At 51.2% G+C, this 20775-nt stretch overlaps 1 protein-coding gene across 3 annotated transcripts in view; it reads right to left on the bottom strand.

Moving 5' to 3' along the window:
• SH3PXD2A (SH3 and PX domains 2A) overlaps positions 1–20775 on the bottom strand; it is a 229280-nt gene that overhangs the window by 113626 nt on the left and 94879 nt on the right. For all 3 annotated transcript variants that reach the window (XM_005878211.2, XM_005878213.2, XM_005878212.2), the window contains exon 3: positions 20463–20538. In XM_005878211.2, the coding sequence (XP_005878273.1) occupies positions 20463–20538 (76 nt within the window). The remainder of the gene's footprint in view (positions 1–20462; positions 20539–20775) is intronic.

Below are 20775 nucleotides of genomic sequence, written 5' to 3'. Positions count from 1 at the left end.
ATGGGGACGTAAAGTACAGCATAGGGAATAGAGTCAATAATACTGTAATAACTGTGTATGGTGTCAGATAAGTTATATAAATGCCTAATCACTATGTTGTGAACCTGAAACTAATATAATATTGTAGGTCAACTATAATTGAAAAATTAAAAGAACAGAATGGTGAGCACATAAAATAAAAAATATCTATTAAAAAAGAGAGAGAATAAAAGGGGGCACTGGGCAGGGCGTGCCTGGGAGACGTCGGTTAGTGGTCAGGGAAGCTGCCTGATGTCAGAGGAGACTTTGAGGAGGGCAAGGCCCAGTCATGCAAGACTCTGAGCCAGGAAAGCTCCCGGCAGAGGCACCGCAGACCGAAGTCGGGAGATGGAAGAGAGGCGTGTAGGAGTCTTGTAAGCCACAAAAAGGAGTTTGGTTTTCTTCTAAGTGCCCTTGGGCCTGTCCACCCAAACCCCTCCCCCCTCAAAGGCGCAGCTTCCCCATCCTAAATCCTTCTCCACAAAGCCTTCCTTGAAAGCCTGCCTGCCTCACCCTCCTTTGCCAAGCTCCCGGACCCTCTGGGAGTCACCCCACTCTTGCCCTCCCTCCCCCGCTGTCCTGGAGAATTTGTCAGGCAGCCACCATCTTCAGGGCCCCCTCAGACCTTCCCAGCACCCCCTCCTCCCAATGCCTCGGCCAGCTCTCCCCAGCCAGCCTGGCTTCCAAGGGCACAGGTGCTCCTACCCTCGCCCTTCAGGGCAGCCCAGGCAGCCTGGAGCATCACAGGGGCCTCGCCTAAGAAACGGGACTGACCACTCCCCACCAACGACACTCCTGCCCATCGAATTGGATCTGAGGACAAAAAGGAAAGGGGGTGCCTTCGTCTCCTAGGGCTACTGTAACAAAATACCACACAGTTGGTTGTTTAAGCAGCAGGAATTCATTCTCTCAGGAGTAAGGCTGGAAGGTGAAGCCCTGGTGTCAGCAGGCTGTGTGCCCTCTGAAGGATTTGGGGAGAATCCTTCCTTGCCTCTTCCAGCTTTGGTGGCTCCAGGAGTTCCCTGGCTACGGTTGCATGGCTCCCATCTCTGCCTCCATCTCCACATGGCCTGCCCCCTCTGTGTCCCATCTCAAATCTCCTGCTGCCTTTCTCTTATCAGGACACCAGTCTTCATTCAGGACGATCTCATTCTGAGATCCTTAACTTAATTACACCTGCAAAGTCCCTTTTCCAAAAAAAAGGTTATGTTCACAGGTTCTGGGGGTTAGACTGTGGACATATCTTTTTGGGGGCCACTATTCAACCCATCACAGGGGGCTCTGGGGGGGAGTCCACAGGACCAGCAGACACTAGATGGGTCTTGTACTCCTAAGATTCTGTACTCCCTTTGTCCCTGGCAACGCCTGGCACGGAGCTGGGTGTAATGAATGTGGGTGCAGCCTGTGCCCTCGGGAGGGACAGAGGAGTGCATGCAGAGTGGGTCAGGGTCGCTGGGCCCTGAGAAGGGAGAGGCAAGCTGTGAGGTCTGAGAACTGAATGGATGTTGGGGTAAAGAGTTCCTCTCTGGCTCTGCCGGCTGATGTGACCCCAGGAGAGAAAACAAATTTCCCAGACAAATTAGAGGAAACATGTGAGAGTTACTAGAGGGATAGTCCTCCCCCCGCCCCCCAAGTGACAAGTATGCTATGGGCTGTGCTATGGACGGAATGTTTGTGGCCCCTCAAAAGTCATCTGTTGAGATCCTCGTACCCAATATGATGGTATTCGGAGGTGCGGCTTTGGGGAGGTGATTAGGTCATGAGGGCGGAGCCTTCAAGAATGAGATCAGTTCTCTTATAAAAGAGGCACCACAGAGCTCCCTAGCGCCTCTCTCAGACAAGGACAGAGAGAGAAGTCTGACATCTGGAACTGGGAGAGGTCCCTCACCTGACATGCTGGCACTATGAACTTGAACTTCCAGCCTCCAGAACTGTGAGAAATACATTTCTGTTGCTTATAAGCTACTCAGTTTAGGGTATTTTGTTATAGCATCCCAAAGAGACCAAGACAGGGTGACAAGGCACAGGCAATGCCCGTGGAGAAGAAAGAGGGAGAACCGGTCTTCCCTGGATCTCTCCACCATCTTAAGCCCTCTGACCTGCTGCAGTCAGGGGACGGCAGGCCACCTGCTCACCTGCTTTAAACCCCTGATGTAGCTGAGATGACACCCCCACTATCGCTAGCCTTCTGCCTGGCTCAGATTACACCTGCCACCTAGTCCTGCTTCTCACCTGCATTACTGGCCTTGCTTGCTCTTTACTGGAACCAGTAGAGAGAACCATTTTGGCTGGGGGAGAGTTGAGGTGAGGCCCAGATGCTGAGGAAGTGGCCACATGCAGGTTCTGGAAGGACATGGCCCCGGTGGAGAAGGTCCACAGCCCAGGGGTCCTCACTCCATGCCCTGAGCTCTGTCTCACACAAATCTCTCTCTTTCAGATCCATGCCAAGAACCCACCTCTGGTGCAGCCTAGCAGAGTAGGCATCGGTGGGCTTTGCCTGTCAGCGTTTTTATTACAGTGCCCTCATTTTCTTTCAAGGAACCATCCCTCCTTCATTCTCTGTCTGATTTCAATGGACACATCTCACCCCAAACTCTTGGGGTTACCAATCAGAACAGTCCAGCAATGAGCACGTGACCCAAGTTGGTTCCATCAGAATCAGCCTGAGACGTTTGCTGGGACAACCAGAAAGAGAAGTGCTCTCTTTCTACAGAGGCTCCTAACTCATAAACTGTAAGCCCCAAGTTGCTAGGAAGCTGCTTTGCATATATATCTCTGTTACCACCGGGGAAAGCCTGTCTGAGTATGAATTCAACAGAAGAAAACAGAACTGACAGCTAGAGAGACACACGATTCGGTCGCCTAGACCCAGCCATGCCTGAAACCACTGCCCCTGAAGTGTTCAAGTATGACGGCCAAGAAATCTCCACTTTTTTTTCTTTTTTAAAATGTCAACATCTATCCTTTTATTTATTTAATTATTTTTTAATCCTCGCCCAAGGATATTTTTTTCATTGATTTTTAGAGAGAGTGGAAGGGAGGGGGAGAGACAGAGAGAAATATCGATGTGATGTGAGAGAAACACATCAATCAGTTGCCTCCTGCATGCGCCCGGACCAGGGCCCAGGCTGGGGAGGACCCTGCAACTGAGATACGTGCCCTTGACCGGAATTGAACCCGGGACCCTTCAGTCCACCGGCCGATGCTCTATCCACTGAGCCAAACCGGCTAGGGCTCCACCTTTTTTTCTTACATCAGATTGAGATGGGTCTCATCTTTGTCACCAGAAGGCTTCTGACTAGTACCTCTGGCATTTGCTGCTGTGTGATATGGGACAAGTCACAGCCTATCTAAACCTCAGGGTCCTCAAACAGCGACATGGGCATAGTCATGCCTCACTCAAAGGGTTACTGTGAGGAGTCAATGAACTAGTGCACAAAAGCATTTCACACAGATCCCAGTCCATAACAACTATTGAACAAATGGGATGTTTTATGAGCTGGCAATTCCAGGTCAAGCAGGTGGGGCCCAACCTGGCCCTGCCCATCTCCTCGCTGACCCTGTGGACTCTAGGCATTACAGTGTTTCCCAGGCACCCACTGTCCACCTGGCTGCCCTACTCAGAGTCAAATCCTAACTCCCTTCAGCCTCAGCAGCCTTTTGTGATTCAAACCCCTGCCCCCTAAATACACCACGTCTTCCACATGGATCCATTCCTCCTTTGAGGGATGTTCCTCCTCCATCAGCCCAATTCAAAGAGCAGAGAACACAACACACTGGAGAGGCAGGGATTACTCACTCCTCCTGCCCACCTTGGGGCACTCTAGGATGACTCAGCCAGGTGAGTCTCCCCAGCCAGCACCCTCCGCCCCTCTCCCACACACTGCACTCAGGAAAACAGATACAGAAACCCACTGGGATTTCACCACAGATAAAAACCTTAACCCTCTTGTAGCCACAGCAGCTTACACGAAGAATTAGCACATATCTAGGAGGGGAAAATGGTCTCCAAAATTCTGGTTTGGAGGTGCCCAGACCTAGTACCAGTGCCAGGCTTTAGGGAACAATATCCTCCATCCCCCCACCCTCAGTGGGGCCTGGTGGGATTTATGGGTGTCTGCTAGAGATGAAAGCACCTCGTCCGGCACATCAAAGGTTAATCCATTTTTACTGAACCAGGTGGAATTGAAGGCTTTTTGAGCAGCCTTATAGAGCTGTGGAACCAAAACACTTTCTTTTGTTAAAAAAAAAACACCACTTTCTGTATGGAGTATATTCATGTGGACAAGTGCTCATGCATGTCTATAACTCAGTGAATTGTCGATAACTGAAGCCACCTGTGTAACGAGCGTCCAAACCGAGAAATGGAGCATCGCCTGCACCCGGAAGACCTTCGCGGCTAAGGAACCGATGGCAGTGGAGTTTGCTAGCACTTCGGTACGGGTATGGATGTCAGAACGTAGACCAACTGGGGACATCCATTGCAGAAGGGGCACTAACGCATTATTGATTTCAGCGCTATTTACGTTTATTCTCCCCAAGTTTATTTAAAAATACATGCTTTATGATTTGATTCAAGTTATAGTAAATTTAAGTGCATGTGAGTCTGGATCCCTGGAACGACGTGCCTTTTCATTGTGAAATGTGAACACGCTTCCGATTTAGTAACTGCTGTATACAAAGGGAAATGCTTACTCTAGGGTTGGCTTTGGGAAGAACAGTGTGAATAGACCCAAACCCCCGAGTCTGCCATCGTGGTCCCCCTTGCTCTGGAGAATGGCCAGGGTGGGTCTTTAGCCTGACACAGCCGGGAGGGATTTCATTCCTTGTAAGATCAACGTTGCATTACAGGCTGCCAGACACGAGCAGCCCAGGTCTTGGGAATTGCCTGTAAGGTAGCCAGCATGCAGGGGTTCCCAGCAGACACCAAGTCAGAGAAGGATGCTGGCCACAATGGCACTGTTCACGTTGGCAGGGAACGTGGGCCAGCCCAGCCCGACTCTGGGAGGCAGGCAGGCAGGGCACTGTAATTGACCTCTGGGGTGGCCCTTAGCCCCAGGGAAGGGAGAGGCTTAGCGATCACTTAAAGCGGCCACGCTGGGGCCACATACCACTTGGGTGCCACTGGGGGTTCTTAGGTCCCATTGGGTGCCATTGTGGTCTCATTCAGAGCTGGGCTTGGACAGGGCTGAACACCCTCGAAGGTGCTTGGTAAACCCATGTCACATGTGCACTAACGGCGGGACAAGTGGCAAAGACTAAGGGACTGGCCTTCATAGCCACTGGTGTGATTTCACGTTCAAGCTGCATTTTTCTACGGGGAAGGTTAAAAAAATCAAAATAAAAATCAAGGACCATTCAGTTGCTGGCAGTGGGAACAGAGGGTGAACTGCAGGGCCGCCCAAGGCCTTTAAAACCATGTCCCGGGGCCTGGCTGGCGTGGCTCAATGGTTGAGCGTTGAGCTACGAACCAGGAAGTCACGGTTCGATTCCTGGTCAGGGCACATGCCCAGGTAATGGGTTTGATCCCCAGTGTGGGGTGTGCAGGAGGCAGCCTATCAATGATTCTCTCTCATCATTGATGTTTCTAACTCTCTCTCCCTCTCCCTTCCTCTCTGAAATCAATAAAAATATTTAAAAAACAAAATAAAATAAAACCGTGTCCTGTGTACCTCAACCTTCCTGAGCATGTCTTCTCCTGTGCCAATGGGATTATAGGCCTGGGAAACACTAGAAACAGCACATGGGCCTGGCTGGTGTGGCTCTGTGGTTGAGAATCGACCCATGAACCAAGAGGTCGCTGGCTCCATCCCCAGTGGGGGATGTGCAAGACGCAGCCGATTTACCAGTATGTTTCTCTCTCATCGATGTTTCTATCTCTCTATCTCTCTCCCTTCTTCTCTCTATATATAATCAATAAAAACATATTTAAAAAAGATAGCATACGGGACAAGCACAGCACATGGTGCTGGGCACACAGAAGGGTTCGACTCAAGGCTCCTGTTGTCATAAGAAAGGGTAAGGCCTACAGCCCATGTGAATTGTATGATGATTTTCTGTCTGTCTGATTCCAAATCCTCCCCCCACCCTTTCAGTCCATTTTCCACCCAGCAGCCAAAATAGTTTCTTTTTTCTTTTCTTTTTTAATATATTTTTATTGATTTCAGAGAGGAAGGGGGAGAGGGAGAGAGATAGGAACATCAATAATGAGAGACAATCATTGATCAGCTGCCTCCTGCAAACCTGAGACTGGGGATACAGCCCACAACCCAGGCATGTGCCCTGACCTGGAATTGAACCGTGACCTCCTGATTCATAGGTCGATTTTCAACCACTGACCCACACCGGTCAGTCGGCCAGAATAATTTCTTAAAATGAAACCTTTGCTGACACCTTTCTGTGACTTCGCAGTTCACTGAGAATAAAATCTAAACTCCTTTGCATAGCCTGCGAGGTCTCGCAGGATCTGGCTCACGCCTCCCTATCTCCAACCTCATCTCATTGTGCCAGCCATGCTGGGCTTCAATTAGTGCCACGAACACGGCCAGTTCTCTTCCACATCGGGGCCTGCGTGCACGCTGTCCTCTCTCCCAGGACAGAGTTCCCGCTGCCCTTTGCACGCTAACGCCTCCTGTCCTTCAGGTCACCAGCTCATGGGGAGGCCTTAGCAGTCCACTCCAAGTAAGGGAGGCCTCTCTGGGCCTTGACTGTTTCCCTCCTAGAGTTCACCATGATTTGTGATGATCTTGCCTCTTCATATGAGATCTTGTACCTTAGATGATGTCTCACTTACTATTGTATCCTCAGGGCCCAACACAAGGACTGGCACACATGGCCCTGTGTCGACATTGGCTGAATGGATAATCAGTATGAGTGTGTGTGTAGACACGTTCTCACTTTTCCTTCATTTAAACAGCCCACCCCCCTTCACACACACTCCCCGTCCCACACACGCTGTGCAGTGGCTCAGACTGAGGCTGAGGCAGAGATGGGCTCGCCCTCCAGGACCCAGACAGAGCGGGGCCAGAGAGTGTGGTTAACTCAGAGCCGGCATCAGGGCCAGGCCATCCCCACTGGGTGTGGGTGTGGGTGTGGCGGGTGCGGCTGGTGTGGTGGGCAGTGGCTCGGCACCCTCTCTGTGGGAGCCTGGGAATAAAGGGCCCTATTCAGCCAGGGCAGCCCCATGCCTTCCCTGCCTGGGGAGGCTGCCCTCAGGAAAGGCAACTGTGGGATGCTGGGCAGAGCTTCCCGGCAGCCTCTCCCTGTGGCATGGCCCACAGTGGGGGGCAAGGGGTGGGGGTACAGGTAGGAATGAGCCAGGCACAGGAAGTGGAAAATGTTCCAGGAGGAGGGAAGAGGCTGAGCAAAAGTCCAGAGATAGAAGAGATGAGACACATCTGATAAGCTGCAATAAGGTCATTGTGGCTGGAGGGGGGGAGGTGTGTGTGAATGGAGAGAGAGAGAGAGAGAGAGAGAGAGAGAGAGAGAGAGAGAGAATATGGAAAGTGTGTGTGTATGGATGGAGAGAGTGTGGGTGGGTGGGGTGGGAGGTTACAGGTGTGGGTGAGGGGGTAACAGGGTGTGGGTGTGGGCTATGAGTGGTGCTATTAGGCTAGAGACTGAATGGGTAACAGGGTTTCGATCACATGAGCCACACAAAGCAGAGCCATTAAAGTTGTGTTCGGAAATACACACCTGGGTTCCTGAACCTACAAGGTTGAGGACCACAATTTTCACCAGAAACCCTTCTTCCTCAAGGATCAGGAGATGGGCTTGGGGGGGAGGGAGGTGTCCAGCTTTTAGGAGGTTCTTGACTATAACCTCCTGAATCAAAACCATGCAGTGAAGCCATTCCTGAATTCCTAGCCCACAGAAACTGTGTGAGACATGTTTATTGTTGTTTTAAGCTGCTAAATTGGGGGGAGGGTGATTTGTTACGCAGCAATCGTGTATCTGCTTAAGCGCTTGCTTTGCTTAAGAAGAACTATGTCAGCGCTACCCAAAAGGAGGGCCTGATGCTAAGAAGGGTAGGGGGTACTAGGCTCTGCAGAGAGCCTGGCACTGCTGCTGAACATGGTATCAGAAAAGGCACTTCTACCCACTGAGATGCCTCAGCCCACACATTTCTCCCAGGCAAACGAAATGCAGTGTGTACAAGGCAGAGACGATGAATGAGGACAACGAGGGTGTCTGCCTTAACCCCTGCCAGACTGTCACCCAGGTAGGTAAGAATCATAAGCCCACTTGCATTTCTATAGCATTTGGGGGCTTAGAAAGAACTCACACAATGTTACTGAATGACCTCTGCAGACAGCAGGACAGGCAGGCCCATTACCCAGTCATTCATTCAACACATTTGCTGAGCAGCTACTACGTGCCCGGTAATACTCTAGGCATGGGGGATGTATGGATTTCTCTATTTAATAAATACGTCTATATGTTTACTGTGTGTCAGGCACTGGCTAAAGCACTTCACAGATATTAACTCAATCCTCACAACAGCTCAACAAAGTAGGTACCGTTATTCTTCCCATTTGACAAGGACACTGAAGTACAGAGAGGTTAAGTAACTTTCCCGAGGCCAAACAGCTCATAGGGTGCAAGACGGGGATTAGAACCCAGGCACCAGGCCCTACATGCCACCTTGTTAACCAAGATAAAATAAGGCATGGTTCCTGCTCTTCCAAAACTCCAGTTTTTAAAATCCCCATGACCATAAAAGAAGAAATGGGAGCTTGGATATATATCTTCTGACTTTCCCCAAGTCGCACACTGCTGGGATGAAAAGCCAGGTCTGATGCCAGGCAGCGTGACTCTGTTCCACCACATGCATCTGTACACAAAGAGGGTTTAGCAGAAGACAGGCACGTGGGCGGCCAACAAGGAGGGTGCTGCGAGAGCCCAGAAAGAGGGAGGGTGTCTGCAGGCCCCACCAGCAAGCTGGAAGTATCCCACCCAAGAGACACCAAAGCCACTGGCACAGGCTCACTCGCTGTCGTGGCCATCATGATTTGTGACCGTCTGCTGCCCCGCCGGTGCTCATGCCTCCAGATTTGGGGGCAGTGTTATGTATAGGCCATGTTTCTATTGATATTTTCATTTAATTCTTGCTCACCCTAGCTACATTTCCCCCAAAGAACCTAGAGAGGGGAGGATAAGAACTCTTTTTTACCACGTAAGTCAGGGGGCAAAGGTGAAGGTCAAAGTCTTGGCTGTGTGTGCAGTCTTTCAGCAGGAGCTCTTTGTAGGGAAGCATTCAAGACAAGGGAGCTTTCTACACTTTCCAAAGGAAATGGGGGGCAGGGAGGGGAAGGGCACAAAGCTGGCCTTATACAGAGGCGGCCACATTCTGCCAATACAGGAGGATTGAAGGTTGGCCTAGAAGACCTCTGCTCCCCTAAAATGTTTTTCCTTTTGCATGATGTTTCATCATTAGACACTTACTCCTTTGGTCTTAATATCTGTTCGGTCACAAAATGTCCGGACCATGAGAAAACCGAGGCAGTATCAAGGCCAATCCTTGCAGTTCATATACGGGGAAACTCAGGCGCAGGCAGAGGCTAGGACCTGTCCTAATGGGGGAATCTCAATGAACACATGGAAGTCTATTACAATGCACAGGAGACCGTCCCAAGGCGGGAGGAAGCACTGTCAGACACGGCAAAAGAAACCGGGGATGCCAAAGTAGGCTCAGAATTTCTCTCTCACCAAGTTTCAGGAAGGAACGAGTAAGCCAGGTGCTGTTTCCTAAGGTTCTATTTGGTGCCCCACATGAAAACTTCCTGACTTTAGGATCACACAGAAAAATAAAGGTAAAGTGGGACTTCTTCCTCATTTTCAGTCTCTTGTTGAACTGTGGTTGAGTAAACACTATCTGTGATGACTGTCAGCATATGGTTATTTTATAGGTTTGTGTTTACAAAGCCAGCCTTCCCCATTTCATTCTGAATACTATGCCTGCAATTCCAGCACCTGCCACTAGGTGGGTGGTTAAAGTTAGGTAGGTTAAGTGAAAAGTACCAGAAAATGCTGTAATCTAGACCTTTACTGTAGGAATTGGACACTTATAAAAAAGGGGGGGACAACATTGATCAACCTTTAATTGATACCAAAAAAAAAGAAAGCAATACAAAACTTGAAGCAAAGTTTAAAGAAATGAAAAAATATCTTGTTGTAGGTGGTGTACCCACCATTTTATATCAAACTTGAACTATTAATCTCCAGGCAGTACATCCTTGATCAATCTCACTCTGTAGCAAGCACTTCTAGGCCATAGAAAATAGTGGCTTAGAATGTGGGCTTAGAAGTGTTAGGACTGGGGTTTGAATCCCAGCTCTGTTTCTTACTAGCTGGGTGGCCCTGGGCAAATCATGTACCTGCTAGCCTGTGAGTCTTCCTCTATAAAGTGGGGTGGCTGTCATTAATTGATAAACTGTAAGCACATGAAACCCTTTGTGCATTATCTGGCAAATGTATGTACTTAATAAACAGTAGCTATAATGCTTAGGCAGAAATCTTCTCTCATTTATAACTATTAAAAGTTCCAAGCCTTACATACAGTTCCTCAGAAAGTTGTTTGAACCTTCTCCCCTATAACCAATTCAACAAAAAGTTATTCTAGGCCACTCGGCTCATACGCTAACAGCTATTCCACCCTTTCTCTTTCAGGAGCAAGTCTTACTCGAACCATCTTCAACAATTATCACGATTAAAGTCGTAAATTCACCTTTCAGATCAGAAACCAGATGCCAACGTGAAAACCTTGCCCATGAGAGAAGGCACCAAATTATCAGTCACCACTCTCAACACTCCTCCTCTGGCTCCCTCACTTCGAAGCTTAGGTGTGTAATTGCTTTATACAGAAGAGCGAAAGACACTCATTTAAAATCTGCTTATTCTTTGTTTTAATCTCTTGCTAGTGATTCCTTAAAGGAGACACAAGCCTTCCCCCCTCCTAACAGTACAATGACTGGACACGTGCCATGCTGCCTTCAAAGCAGAGAGGGCTCGTAGGCCAATCTCTCCCATCTCCAATCAGAGAGGCTTCTGAAATTAAAAACCTTAGCAATCGCCTTGGCCCCCAAATTCACCTCATCTTGGAAGGGAGGGGAGAAAGAATTTCTGACTTACAGCTGATGAGGGATTGCAGCTGGGGTCCCGAGCAGCCTCCTGGTTAGGGTGGTGATGGGAGACAGAGGGCTGTGCTGAGACTTACACCCCCATCCCACAGGGAGCCAGAAACAGGCAGGCAACTCAGGGATATACAGGGATATGAGGCCAAAAGACCAGCCTTCACCAAGTTACTTGCATGAAGCCTCATCTCCCTGTGCACCTCTGCTGAGGTCAGAAATCGATTCACCAACAGATTTCGTGGTTTATAGTATGTGGGTAGACCGAGCAGTGCTTCTCAAACTTTCCTGTGCATATAAACCACCTGTGCATATCGTTAAGCTGCACACTGTGACTGTGTGGGTCTGAGGTGGAGCCAAGACTCTGCATTCCTTTTTATATATATATATTTTTATTGATTTCAGGGAGAGAGAGGGAGACAGAGATAGAAACATCAACGATGAGAGAGAATTATTGATTGGCTGCCTTCTGCACCCCACCCTCACACTGGGGATCGAGCCCGCAACCTGGGCATGTGCCCTGACCGGGAATCGAACTGTGACCTCCTGGTTCATAGGTCAGTGCTCAGCCACTGAGCCACGCCAGTCAGGTGCTGCAAGCTCTCAGATGATGCTCATGCTGATGATCTGCAAACTACATTTTGAGCAGCAAACCCTGAAATGAGACCTCACAGGGGGAAAGGATCCCAGAGAGACAGCTCACCGTTTTGTGATGAGCCCGATAGTGATGATAGAGTGAAGATAGGGAAGGTGTAAAATGGAGTTGCTTTAATCAAGCTGCTAAGGTTGTTAACATTATGAAGGCTGAGGTATGAGGAAAGACCCTATTCTTTTTTTAAAATATATTTTTATTGATTTCATAGATGAAGGGAGAGAGAGAGAGAGAGAGAGAGAGATAGAAACATCAATAATGAGAGAGAATCACTGATCGGCTGCCTCCTGCACACCCCCTACTGGGGATCAAGCCCACAACCCTTGACCGGAATTGAACCTGGGACCTTGCAGTCCACAGGCCAATGCTCTATCCACTGAGCCAAACCGGCTGGGGCAAGACCCCATTCTTGTTCTCACCAGCTTGGAAACTTAAATTCTTTGAACTCTCCAGTCCTGTGTCAATGTCTGGTTGTACATTTGGACACACACCAGACCTCCAGATAACCTCCTATTACCTCCCTGCAGGACTCCCATGTTCAGACGATCTGAGTCCATTGTCCAGACCACCGGACATAACCAGTCCTCCTGACACCGACCCTCTACCACCCGGCATCCATCATCCAGACCCCTGACATCTGACTGATATCTGTCTTGAACCAATCCGAGGGCTAAGAATGCAGGGCTGCTTCTTTGAACTCTCCAGTCCTGTGTCAATGTCTGGTTGTACATTTGGACACACACCAGACCTCCAGATAACCTCCTATTACCTCCCTGCAGGACTCCCATGTTCAGACGATCTGAGTCCATTGTCCAGACCACCGGACATAACCAGTCCTCCTGACACCGACCCTCTACCACCGGGCATCCATCATCCAGACCCCTGACATCTGACTGATCTCTGTCCTGAACCAATGCGAGGGCTAAGAATGCAGGGCTGATTAGTCTCAAGAATGCACTTTTTTCAACAAGCACTCATAACTTTTCTTTCTTCTTCAGAACACTTCTGGGGTTTTGCCTAGGTTTGTTACCAGTTTGTAAACGCTAAGACCCTTGAATAAATCTTTATCATTTATTTCAAAGCCTCCAGACTTTTTGAGTTCTTTCAACACTAACAATCACCTAATCTTCACCGTGTGCCGAGTGCTTACTGTGTGCTTCATAGATAGCATTTCATCTGGTGCTCTCCACAGCACTGGGGGCATTTCACAGGCGAGAATGATGAAGGAGATGTGGAGGTGCTGAGTAAGGCTGGCCCACAGCTATGGAGAGGCTGAGTCGGGATGTGACTCAGGTTGTCTGGTTCTAGGGCCTCTGGTGCTGAAGTCCAATGCTTACCGGCCTCCAGCACAGAAAAGACAGTTTCCAGTCAGACAACTAGCACCAAGTAGAAAGACCCATTTGGACCCAGCTCTGTGTGAGCCCAAAGCCAGGTTCAGGTCTGTCAGAACCACCACCACACTCTGGGGCTGGCAGAGCTGAGGAGTCACACAGCTTCCTTTGGCAATGCAACTTTGGAAACTCTCCCTGAGATCTGCCCCAATTTGTTCTCACTAAGGTAAAATCCAGCCGGCCCCTTGTGCTGTCCTGGGGGAACCAGAAGTATAGCCCTTTCTCCTCACACCCTGCCCCTGAAGGGTAGAGAGGGCTGGTGCTGCCAGCCACCCCCCACCCACCCCCTGGCTTCCTCCCCTGCCTTCTGAAGGGGCATTCAGGTGAACAGACTCCATGTTCAGGCTGTGCCAGTCCCTCAGGCCCACTGTGGTCTGGAGCCCTGGCAGCCTGGCATCTGGGGCCTCCTCAGTGGACATCGGTCCTTGGAACTGTGGAGGTGAGGGGGAGGTGTTTGCAGAGCTCAGAGCAATGGTACCACTCGGGATGAATGGTGCATCAGTTCACATGGTCCTGGGGCGTCTCCAAGGGTCAGCTCCATCCTGCCAGGAAAGAGCTCTGGCTTGGGCTTTGTCCTTAGGCCTAGGTCCAGTTGGGGTGAGCTTGACTAGCAATGGAGGGGTCAGGCCAGAGATACTGCAGAGACCTACCACCAGTGTCCCTCGGCTCCTAAGGAGGAGGGGGGCTGAGCTCCCTCTCAATGGACCCAAGTGTTCTCTCTCCTCCACCACCACCCACTGCTATCCCTGCTGCCCCCAACAGAAACCTGGACCCAGAAACCAGAATGTCCAGTGCCTGGAGGCTCCTGGAGAGGAGGCTGATGGTAGGGACTCCCCACCACAAAGCATCTTTCATATGAGCCAAAGGCTTCAGCTATCTTAGGGAGGAGGGCGTAAGTTATTTTCTTTCAGCCCCAGGGGTGATGTTCAAGGTGGGGGTTGGGGGAAGGGTGCTGGGAAATGCTCCCTCTGCCATTTGGGCCAGGGCTACCCACAACAGAACCTGGGCATCCTCATCCTCTCCCTCATCCCAGCACCACCCCATCAGCAAGGCCTCTTGGCTGTTCCTCTAAAATCCCTCTCAAACGTACTTCCCTCCACTCCCTTGCCCAGCCTCAACCATGCCACCCTCATCTCTTGCCAGACCTCCCCCACCTCCAGCTGGCCTTCCTGCTCCACGCTCCTCCCCCACCCCCACCCCCACCTTGCCCTTCCAGTGTGTCTGACATGCGTGGGCCGAGGGGTCCTTTCAAAACAAAAATCTGGCTCTAGCTGGTTTGGCTCAGTGGATAGAGCGTCAGCCTGCAGACTGAAGGGTCCCAGGTTCCATTCTGGTCAAGGGCACATGCCCAGGTTGCAGGCTTGATTCCCAGTGGGGGGCATGCAGGAGGCAGCTCATCAATGATTCCCTCATCATTGATGTTTCTCTCTCTCTCTCTCTCTCTTCCTCTCCCTTCCACTCTGAAATCAATAAAAATATATTTAAAACAAACAAAAAAACAGTCCGCCGGTCATGCGGCCCCTCAGCCTAGAACAGTGGTTCTCAACCTGTGGGTCGTGACCCCTTTGGGGGTCGAACGACCCTTTAGGAGTCACCTGAAATCAATAAAAATATATTTAAAACAAACAAAAAAACAGAAATCCGGTCATGCGGCCCCTCAGCCTAGAACAGTGGTTCTCAACCTGTGGGTCGTGACCCCTTTGGGGGTCGAACGACCCTTTCACAGGAGTCACCTAAGACCATCGGAAAACACATATATAATTACATATTGTTTTTGTGATTAATCACTATGCTTTCATTATGTTCCATTTGTAACCATGAAATTGGGGGTCACCACAACATGAGGAACTGTATTAAAGGGTCGCGGCATTAGGAAGGTTGAGAACCACTGGCCTAGAACCTTTCAGAGACCTCATCGCACACAGGACAAAGCCTCGCCCCTGAGAGTGGTCCGTGTCGAGGGCGCAGCCGGCCGTGTGGCAGCCACGCTGAAAGCTCGCTCAGCCTCCACACCAGGCTTGTCGTGGTGCAGAGGTCCAGCACTTTCTTCCTTTCTCTCCCCCGCCCCACCCAGCTGCCCTCTTGCTCTCACCTCTCTCATACCTGGGCTCAGGTACCTGACCTGTCAGTCATCTACACTCGAGCATGAATTTACTGACAGCAGTATTCCTAGGGCACAGCAGTGTCCTCTCTATGCATGGAGTGAGAGGATTTGACCCTGTAAAACAGTGATTTCCAAAGTGGGCGCTACCGCCCCCTGGTGGGCGCTGCAGCGATCCAGGGGGGCGGTGATGGCCACAGGTGCATTTGTTTTAACCGTTTTTGTATTACCTTTCTATTCTGAGTTCAATAAATAGTTTCATAATTTCAAACTTCAATGTTTCTAATTTACACCTTTCTTTACTATATTTTACGAAAAAGGTAGAAACATTAATACATATATCTTTCTGTTTAATTGCTATTAAAATTTAAAAAAAATTAACTTCCAGGGGGCGCTGAGTAATATTTTTTCTGGAAAGGGGGCGGTAGGCCAAATAAGTTTGGGAACCACTGCTGTAAAAGGATGGTTGGGTATCATGTACATAAACAATTTCTTGGGGGGGGGGGGGGGGGGAGCTGAGGGAGAGATGAGTAATGTCACCGAGACCCGAAATCACTGGAATCTGGGGTTATTGCTAACATGCAAGGGATTTCTGGTTGCTAGAATTTACCTTATTCACTTTTGTGCCACAGCAATTAACAAGAGTGACACCAGAATCCAGTACGCTAGAACGCAGTCCAGGGGCACGCTTTTCCGCACGTTAAATTAAATGGGCTGACTGAGATCTCGAAAAAAGATGCGTTTCTGCTTAAATCAGAGGCTTCTTGGGGAAGATACCCTAGCACACGCTCCATTCAGGGCTGAGGATTTGGGGTGGGTGTTTAGGAGGTTGATGCCCTTCCAGAAGTATCTCTGGATAAGGAACGCACAGAGCACGTTGTAATGAAGTGACCTGACTCTTTCCCTGGTCCGGAACCGTGGGATGACACGGGGCAGGGCTAGGGGGCCCAATCCCCACCTACTTCCAAAAGTAAACGGATCCTTGAGTGGCTGCCTCCTGCAAAGCTCATTATTCCCAGTGAGGCCTGGCAGCTCTGCAGCCGAGAACTGCGATGCTGTGACCCTGCCGTGTTATCAGGTGACGGGGCCAGGGCTGCACAGCCTCCCCCACCGCTCAGCCTAGGTCAGCCATCTGAGTCATCAACTCTTCAGAAACTGCTTTCCAAGTGGCCACAGGCGAGGAAGGAGGAGCAAGAAGTGTGACTGGGGAGGAAATGCAGCGGGGAAAAGCTGAATCAACACAGAGGGCAGGGAAAGGACACCCCACATTTGTGTCCCGCAGCAAAGCCACCGTCAAGGACAGGCAGGCTTGCAGTACGCCTCCCACCGTGCAGCTCACACAGCGCTGTCCATGTTTTAACTGCTTGGAATGTCCTCCTAAACCACAATCAACCCATTTGACAGATGAGGAGACTGACCCTGGAGGCTGTTTTATGGGGCCAGCATCGCACAACTTATGCACTGATGTGGAGCCGTCTTGTTCCTGGGCAGCCCCCTCACAACCCCACTTCATTGCTTATTGCTGTTCTTCAAACGCACACCCTCAGTCACTCTCAGGTCACTATCCTTGCTGCCTCCTCAGCCTGACACTCGGGGCCCTGATCTGCCCAGGCCTGGCTCCGTTCAGGTGTCACCTCTGCAAAAAGGCCTTTTTTTGCCCACCCGATCTCAGGTGCCCCGAGCCCAGCTACCTGTCGCTTGACTTGGTTATTTTACGTTCTGGAAGTTACCGCTATCGGATTTTGTTTGCTTTCTGCTCCCCACTGCAAGGTGAACTTCCTGAGAACAGCACCCCAGTCGAACTGGTTCTCAGTGACGTCATCAGTGACTGCAGCTGGGCCCGGCACAAAGCAAGTGCTCAGTAAACACCTTGGGCAGGAACGGACACGCTTCCACGTCGCGTTCAAGGCCAGCTGCCGACAGCCTCCCTGAGAACCGCCCGCCCCAGATTACAGAGCAAGAGAATGATTTGGGGGGTGGGGGCCGTCATTACGGCAAGAGAAGACCCAGCGTTTGCAGAGGAGGTCAGCGGAAGCCGCTTTGAAAACAGCACACGGTGCCTCTCAGGCCTATAATCTTGTCAATCTTTTCTAAACCCTGGCATTACCAGCAGACGCTATTTTTCTTTCTCCATCACGTAGGCCTGCCTTTTCCTACCGTCCGAGGTCATCAGTGGGGCTCAGAGACCTCTCAGGCCCTCTCCCCTGGGGGTGCAGTTACTGCCAGCTGCCTCCCTCAGCGCTTCCAAGGCCGTTCAGGGAGAGCAGCCTCGGGGGCATCTGGTGGAGACTCGCAGAAACGCCTATCGCCCAGGGAGAAGGCCAGCTCTCCCCACACCATGGACCGGCTCTAGCTAAAGACATCCCTTCCCCCTGTTTCCTTCGGCCCTGAACAAACACCGGATCTGCTGCACAAGGCTCTGGGGGCAGGGAGAGGAAGGCCCTGGAGACCCTGCTAACAATTCCCCCAGCTCCCTCCTGCACTGTGGCTCCACACGGCCTCTCATGAAGGGCTGGGGCTGGTGTGTAAACGGGTGAGCTGGCACAAGGGGCCCGAGCATGCCCGCTGTCTAAAAATACATGCCTCCAAGCACATAAGGTCACGAGGCTGCCTGCAGGCTGGCAGCACCTACCTTGATCATGGCTGTGGGCTCACTTTTCTTCCTAAGCTATCCAGTTTCTCCACTGACTCATCGACCCAGGAATACATACACCTATGGGTGGGACTGACTCGGCTATTCGGGTGAAGGGGCTTTCTGGAAGCTCAAGGGGCCAGTACCAGCCGGCCCAGGGACACAGATGGCTTGTGGAGGGAGGAAACCCCGCACAGCCCGGGCGGAGTGAGTTCACCCCTCTCTGCTCCGCTGCCTGGCTTCTGACGTCTCTGGGTCCCCGGTCGCAGTTGTTTGCTTTTTACATCAGCAGCTACACACTTTAGTTCACTCTGTAATGACCGTTTCCTCCCAGGGAGCCTCCGTGGGCTGGCAAACTCAGGATACACAGGAAATCGACTCCAATCCCAGGATGGGCAACAGGAGATGGATTTTCCACAATAGTCTTTTAAAACAAGGCAGAAAGTTCTCTGTAAACAGCAGGCTGCTCTGAGAGGCTGCCGACCCCATCATGCTGAGCCCGGTGTCCTAAAGAACTTCATTTCCACCCACAGAGCAGGAGGCCCCAGAAAGCACAAGGTACACTCGCTGTGAGATCACTCTCCCCGGCTCCCTTCCTTTCTGTACGTCTGTCAGCAGGGCACTAACTGCCTTTTGCTCTGGATTATCTTTTCAAAGGCGTGTGCACAGCAAACAGCCTTAGACGACAGAGGCAGTGTCGTGCTCTGGCGTGCACAGCTCGCTTGCCTTTGCCTGGGGAGCCTGAGAGAGTGTCTTTCTCCATAGCAAAGGGGTAGGCTTGCTTACCCTCTGCTACAAGAGCTGTTAGGTAGGCTCCAGGCACTTCTCCTGTAAGGTAACCCGCTAGGTGGGCAGACATTCATCTGGGCCCCTTGAACTTGGGGGCAAGGAGAACTGGAGGCAGTGGGCCTTGGAAGCAATGGGGCAGCTGCATTTGTGGAGCACTTACTACAGGACAGGCACCGTGCAAAGTGCTTTACATGAATTCTTTTCATCCCCACCACAATCCCATAAGAGTACCAATAAGGGAGGCCCCTGGTCGGGCAGCAACTGTCAGGTTATCCTCTCCTGGGGCAGCTGGTGCGGAGGGCAGCCCTGGCCCAGAAGTCAGAGATGAGAGTTCTGGTGCTGCTACACTTCCTGGCTGTGGAGCTTGTGTCAGTTTGTTAGTCTCCCTTGGCCTCAATTTCCTAGTCAGTAAAATGGGGATATATAACTTCACTGGGAGGATCCAATGAGTTAGCTACATGGCTGTGATGTGTAACATGCTGGGCACAGGTTAGGAGTGGGTTATAATAAAGGCTTTTTTTTTAGGTCCTACTAGAGGCCAGCTATACTTCTAAGCACTGAATGCTCGTTTTATCCTCACAACAGCCCCATGAGGTAGATATGATTATCGTCCTCTCTTTCCCGATGAGGAAACTGAGGCATAAAGAACACTGGACCACCAGAGCCAGAGTTTCCAGGGCGGAGCCAGGGTTTCCTGGGGCGAAGCCAGGCAATCTGACGCCCGAGACACTAGACTATATGGCAGCAGGACGGAAGCGTGCGCTTCACCCCACCCTCCTACCCCACCCGGGCTTCCAGGTCAGCTCCAGGGCCTCCTCTCTCAGGGGTGCCTTCCTCAGTTCACAATGAGCTCCCGCTCCAATCAAAACTGGAACTCCACAGTGCAGAGAGGGTCATATCCTGTCTTAACGGGCTCCCTAACTGGGGAGTGGGCCTTGTCTCTCTCACTAGCTTGAGGATTCCTTAGAGGCCAGAAACAAGACCAGATCTCCCCTGACCGACCAGGCCACCCCAGCCCCACCCGGGCACTTATTCCTGGGCCTGGCACAGGCTGAGCCCTTCATCAACACCCACGGGTGGAACAATAATGAGGTACTCTTTCCCTGGAGCCCTGGCTCCTCCTCATGCCCAGCACCAGGGCACCCACTGGCTCCATGTTGGTTCTGGGACACTTGTGACCATAGCATCCCAGCGGGGCTCTCAGGACCCTGGTGGGCAGAGCACTGGACTCTACTGGCGCAACATCTAAGGCCATTACAAACCCGGGTATTGGATGTTCCAAGTTCCCTCCCGACAGCGCAGGGCCAGGCCGGGAACGAAGCCTCGTCTGGGTGGCATGCTGGGAGGATGGAGGGGATTAGATGGGAAGCTGCTCAATTAATTTAAGGTTCTCCGTGGTGACCATGGGAGCCAGTGACAAGAGTTCAGCCTGCAGTTTTTTATCCTTTCATAGGAGAACTTGATCTCTGTGCTTTTCGTAAAAAGGACCCAAAGTCCAAGAGCTTGAGAAACTCCTCAGAAGTTACATGACCCGGGGCCAGAGATGGCCCTGGGATGGTAGGAGAGGCCCCTGTGAGGACAGTGGGCCTTCAAAATCAGGGACTTCCAAGCCGCTGGGGACTGGCGAACATGCAGCTTCCTAGGCCTGCCCTGCCCAGAATTTCTGGGTTCGCAGCCAGTCTTTTCTTGGCCTAAGGACTGCCCCTCCCCAGGTTGCCCCTATCCCTTCAGAGGGCCACTCAAAGCTTACCTGGGAGGAAGGGAATGATTCTCTGCTTGGGGTCCTTCTGTCCACCTTCGATGGGAAATTTATCCAAAAGCTGCATCTGAGAAGCCAGACAGAGAAAACAGGATTCAGAAGACTGGAACGGCCCTTAGCACCCCTCCCCCACTCCTTCCACTGCTCCAGGGCCCCACTGTCCTCACACGGATGAATGACACCTCAAATCTCTCATTTCACAGACGATTTCCAACCCACATGGGGCATGAGAGGGAGGAGGCCAGAGCTCTCTATGCATCAAAGCGGGTGTCTGAGCAATCTCAAGGAGGGATAGGGGCTGGGG

The sequence above is a fragment of the Myotis brandtii genome, unplaced genomic scaffold (genome assembly GCF_000412655.1).
Source record: "Myotis brandtii unplaced genomic scaffold, ASM41265v1 scaffold550, whole genome shotgun sequence".
In the NCBI taxonomy this organism is placed as follows: Eukaryota; Metazoa; Chordata; class Mammalia; order Chiroptera; family Vespertilionidae; genus Myotis; species Myotis brandtii.
Note: the sequence above shows the minus strand (reverse complement) of the source record. Positions and strands in the feature narration are given on the sequence as shown.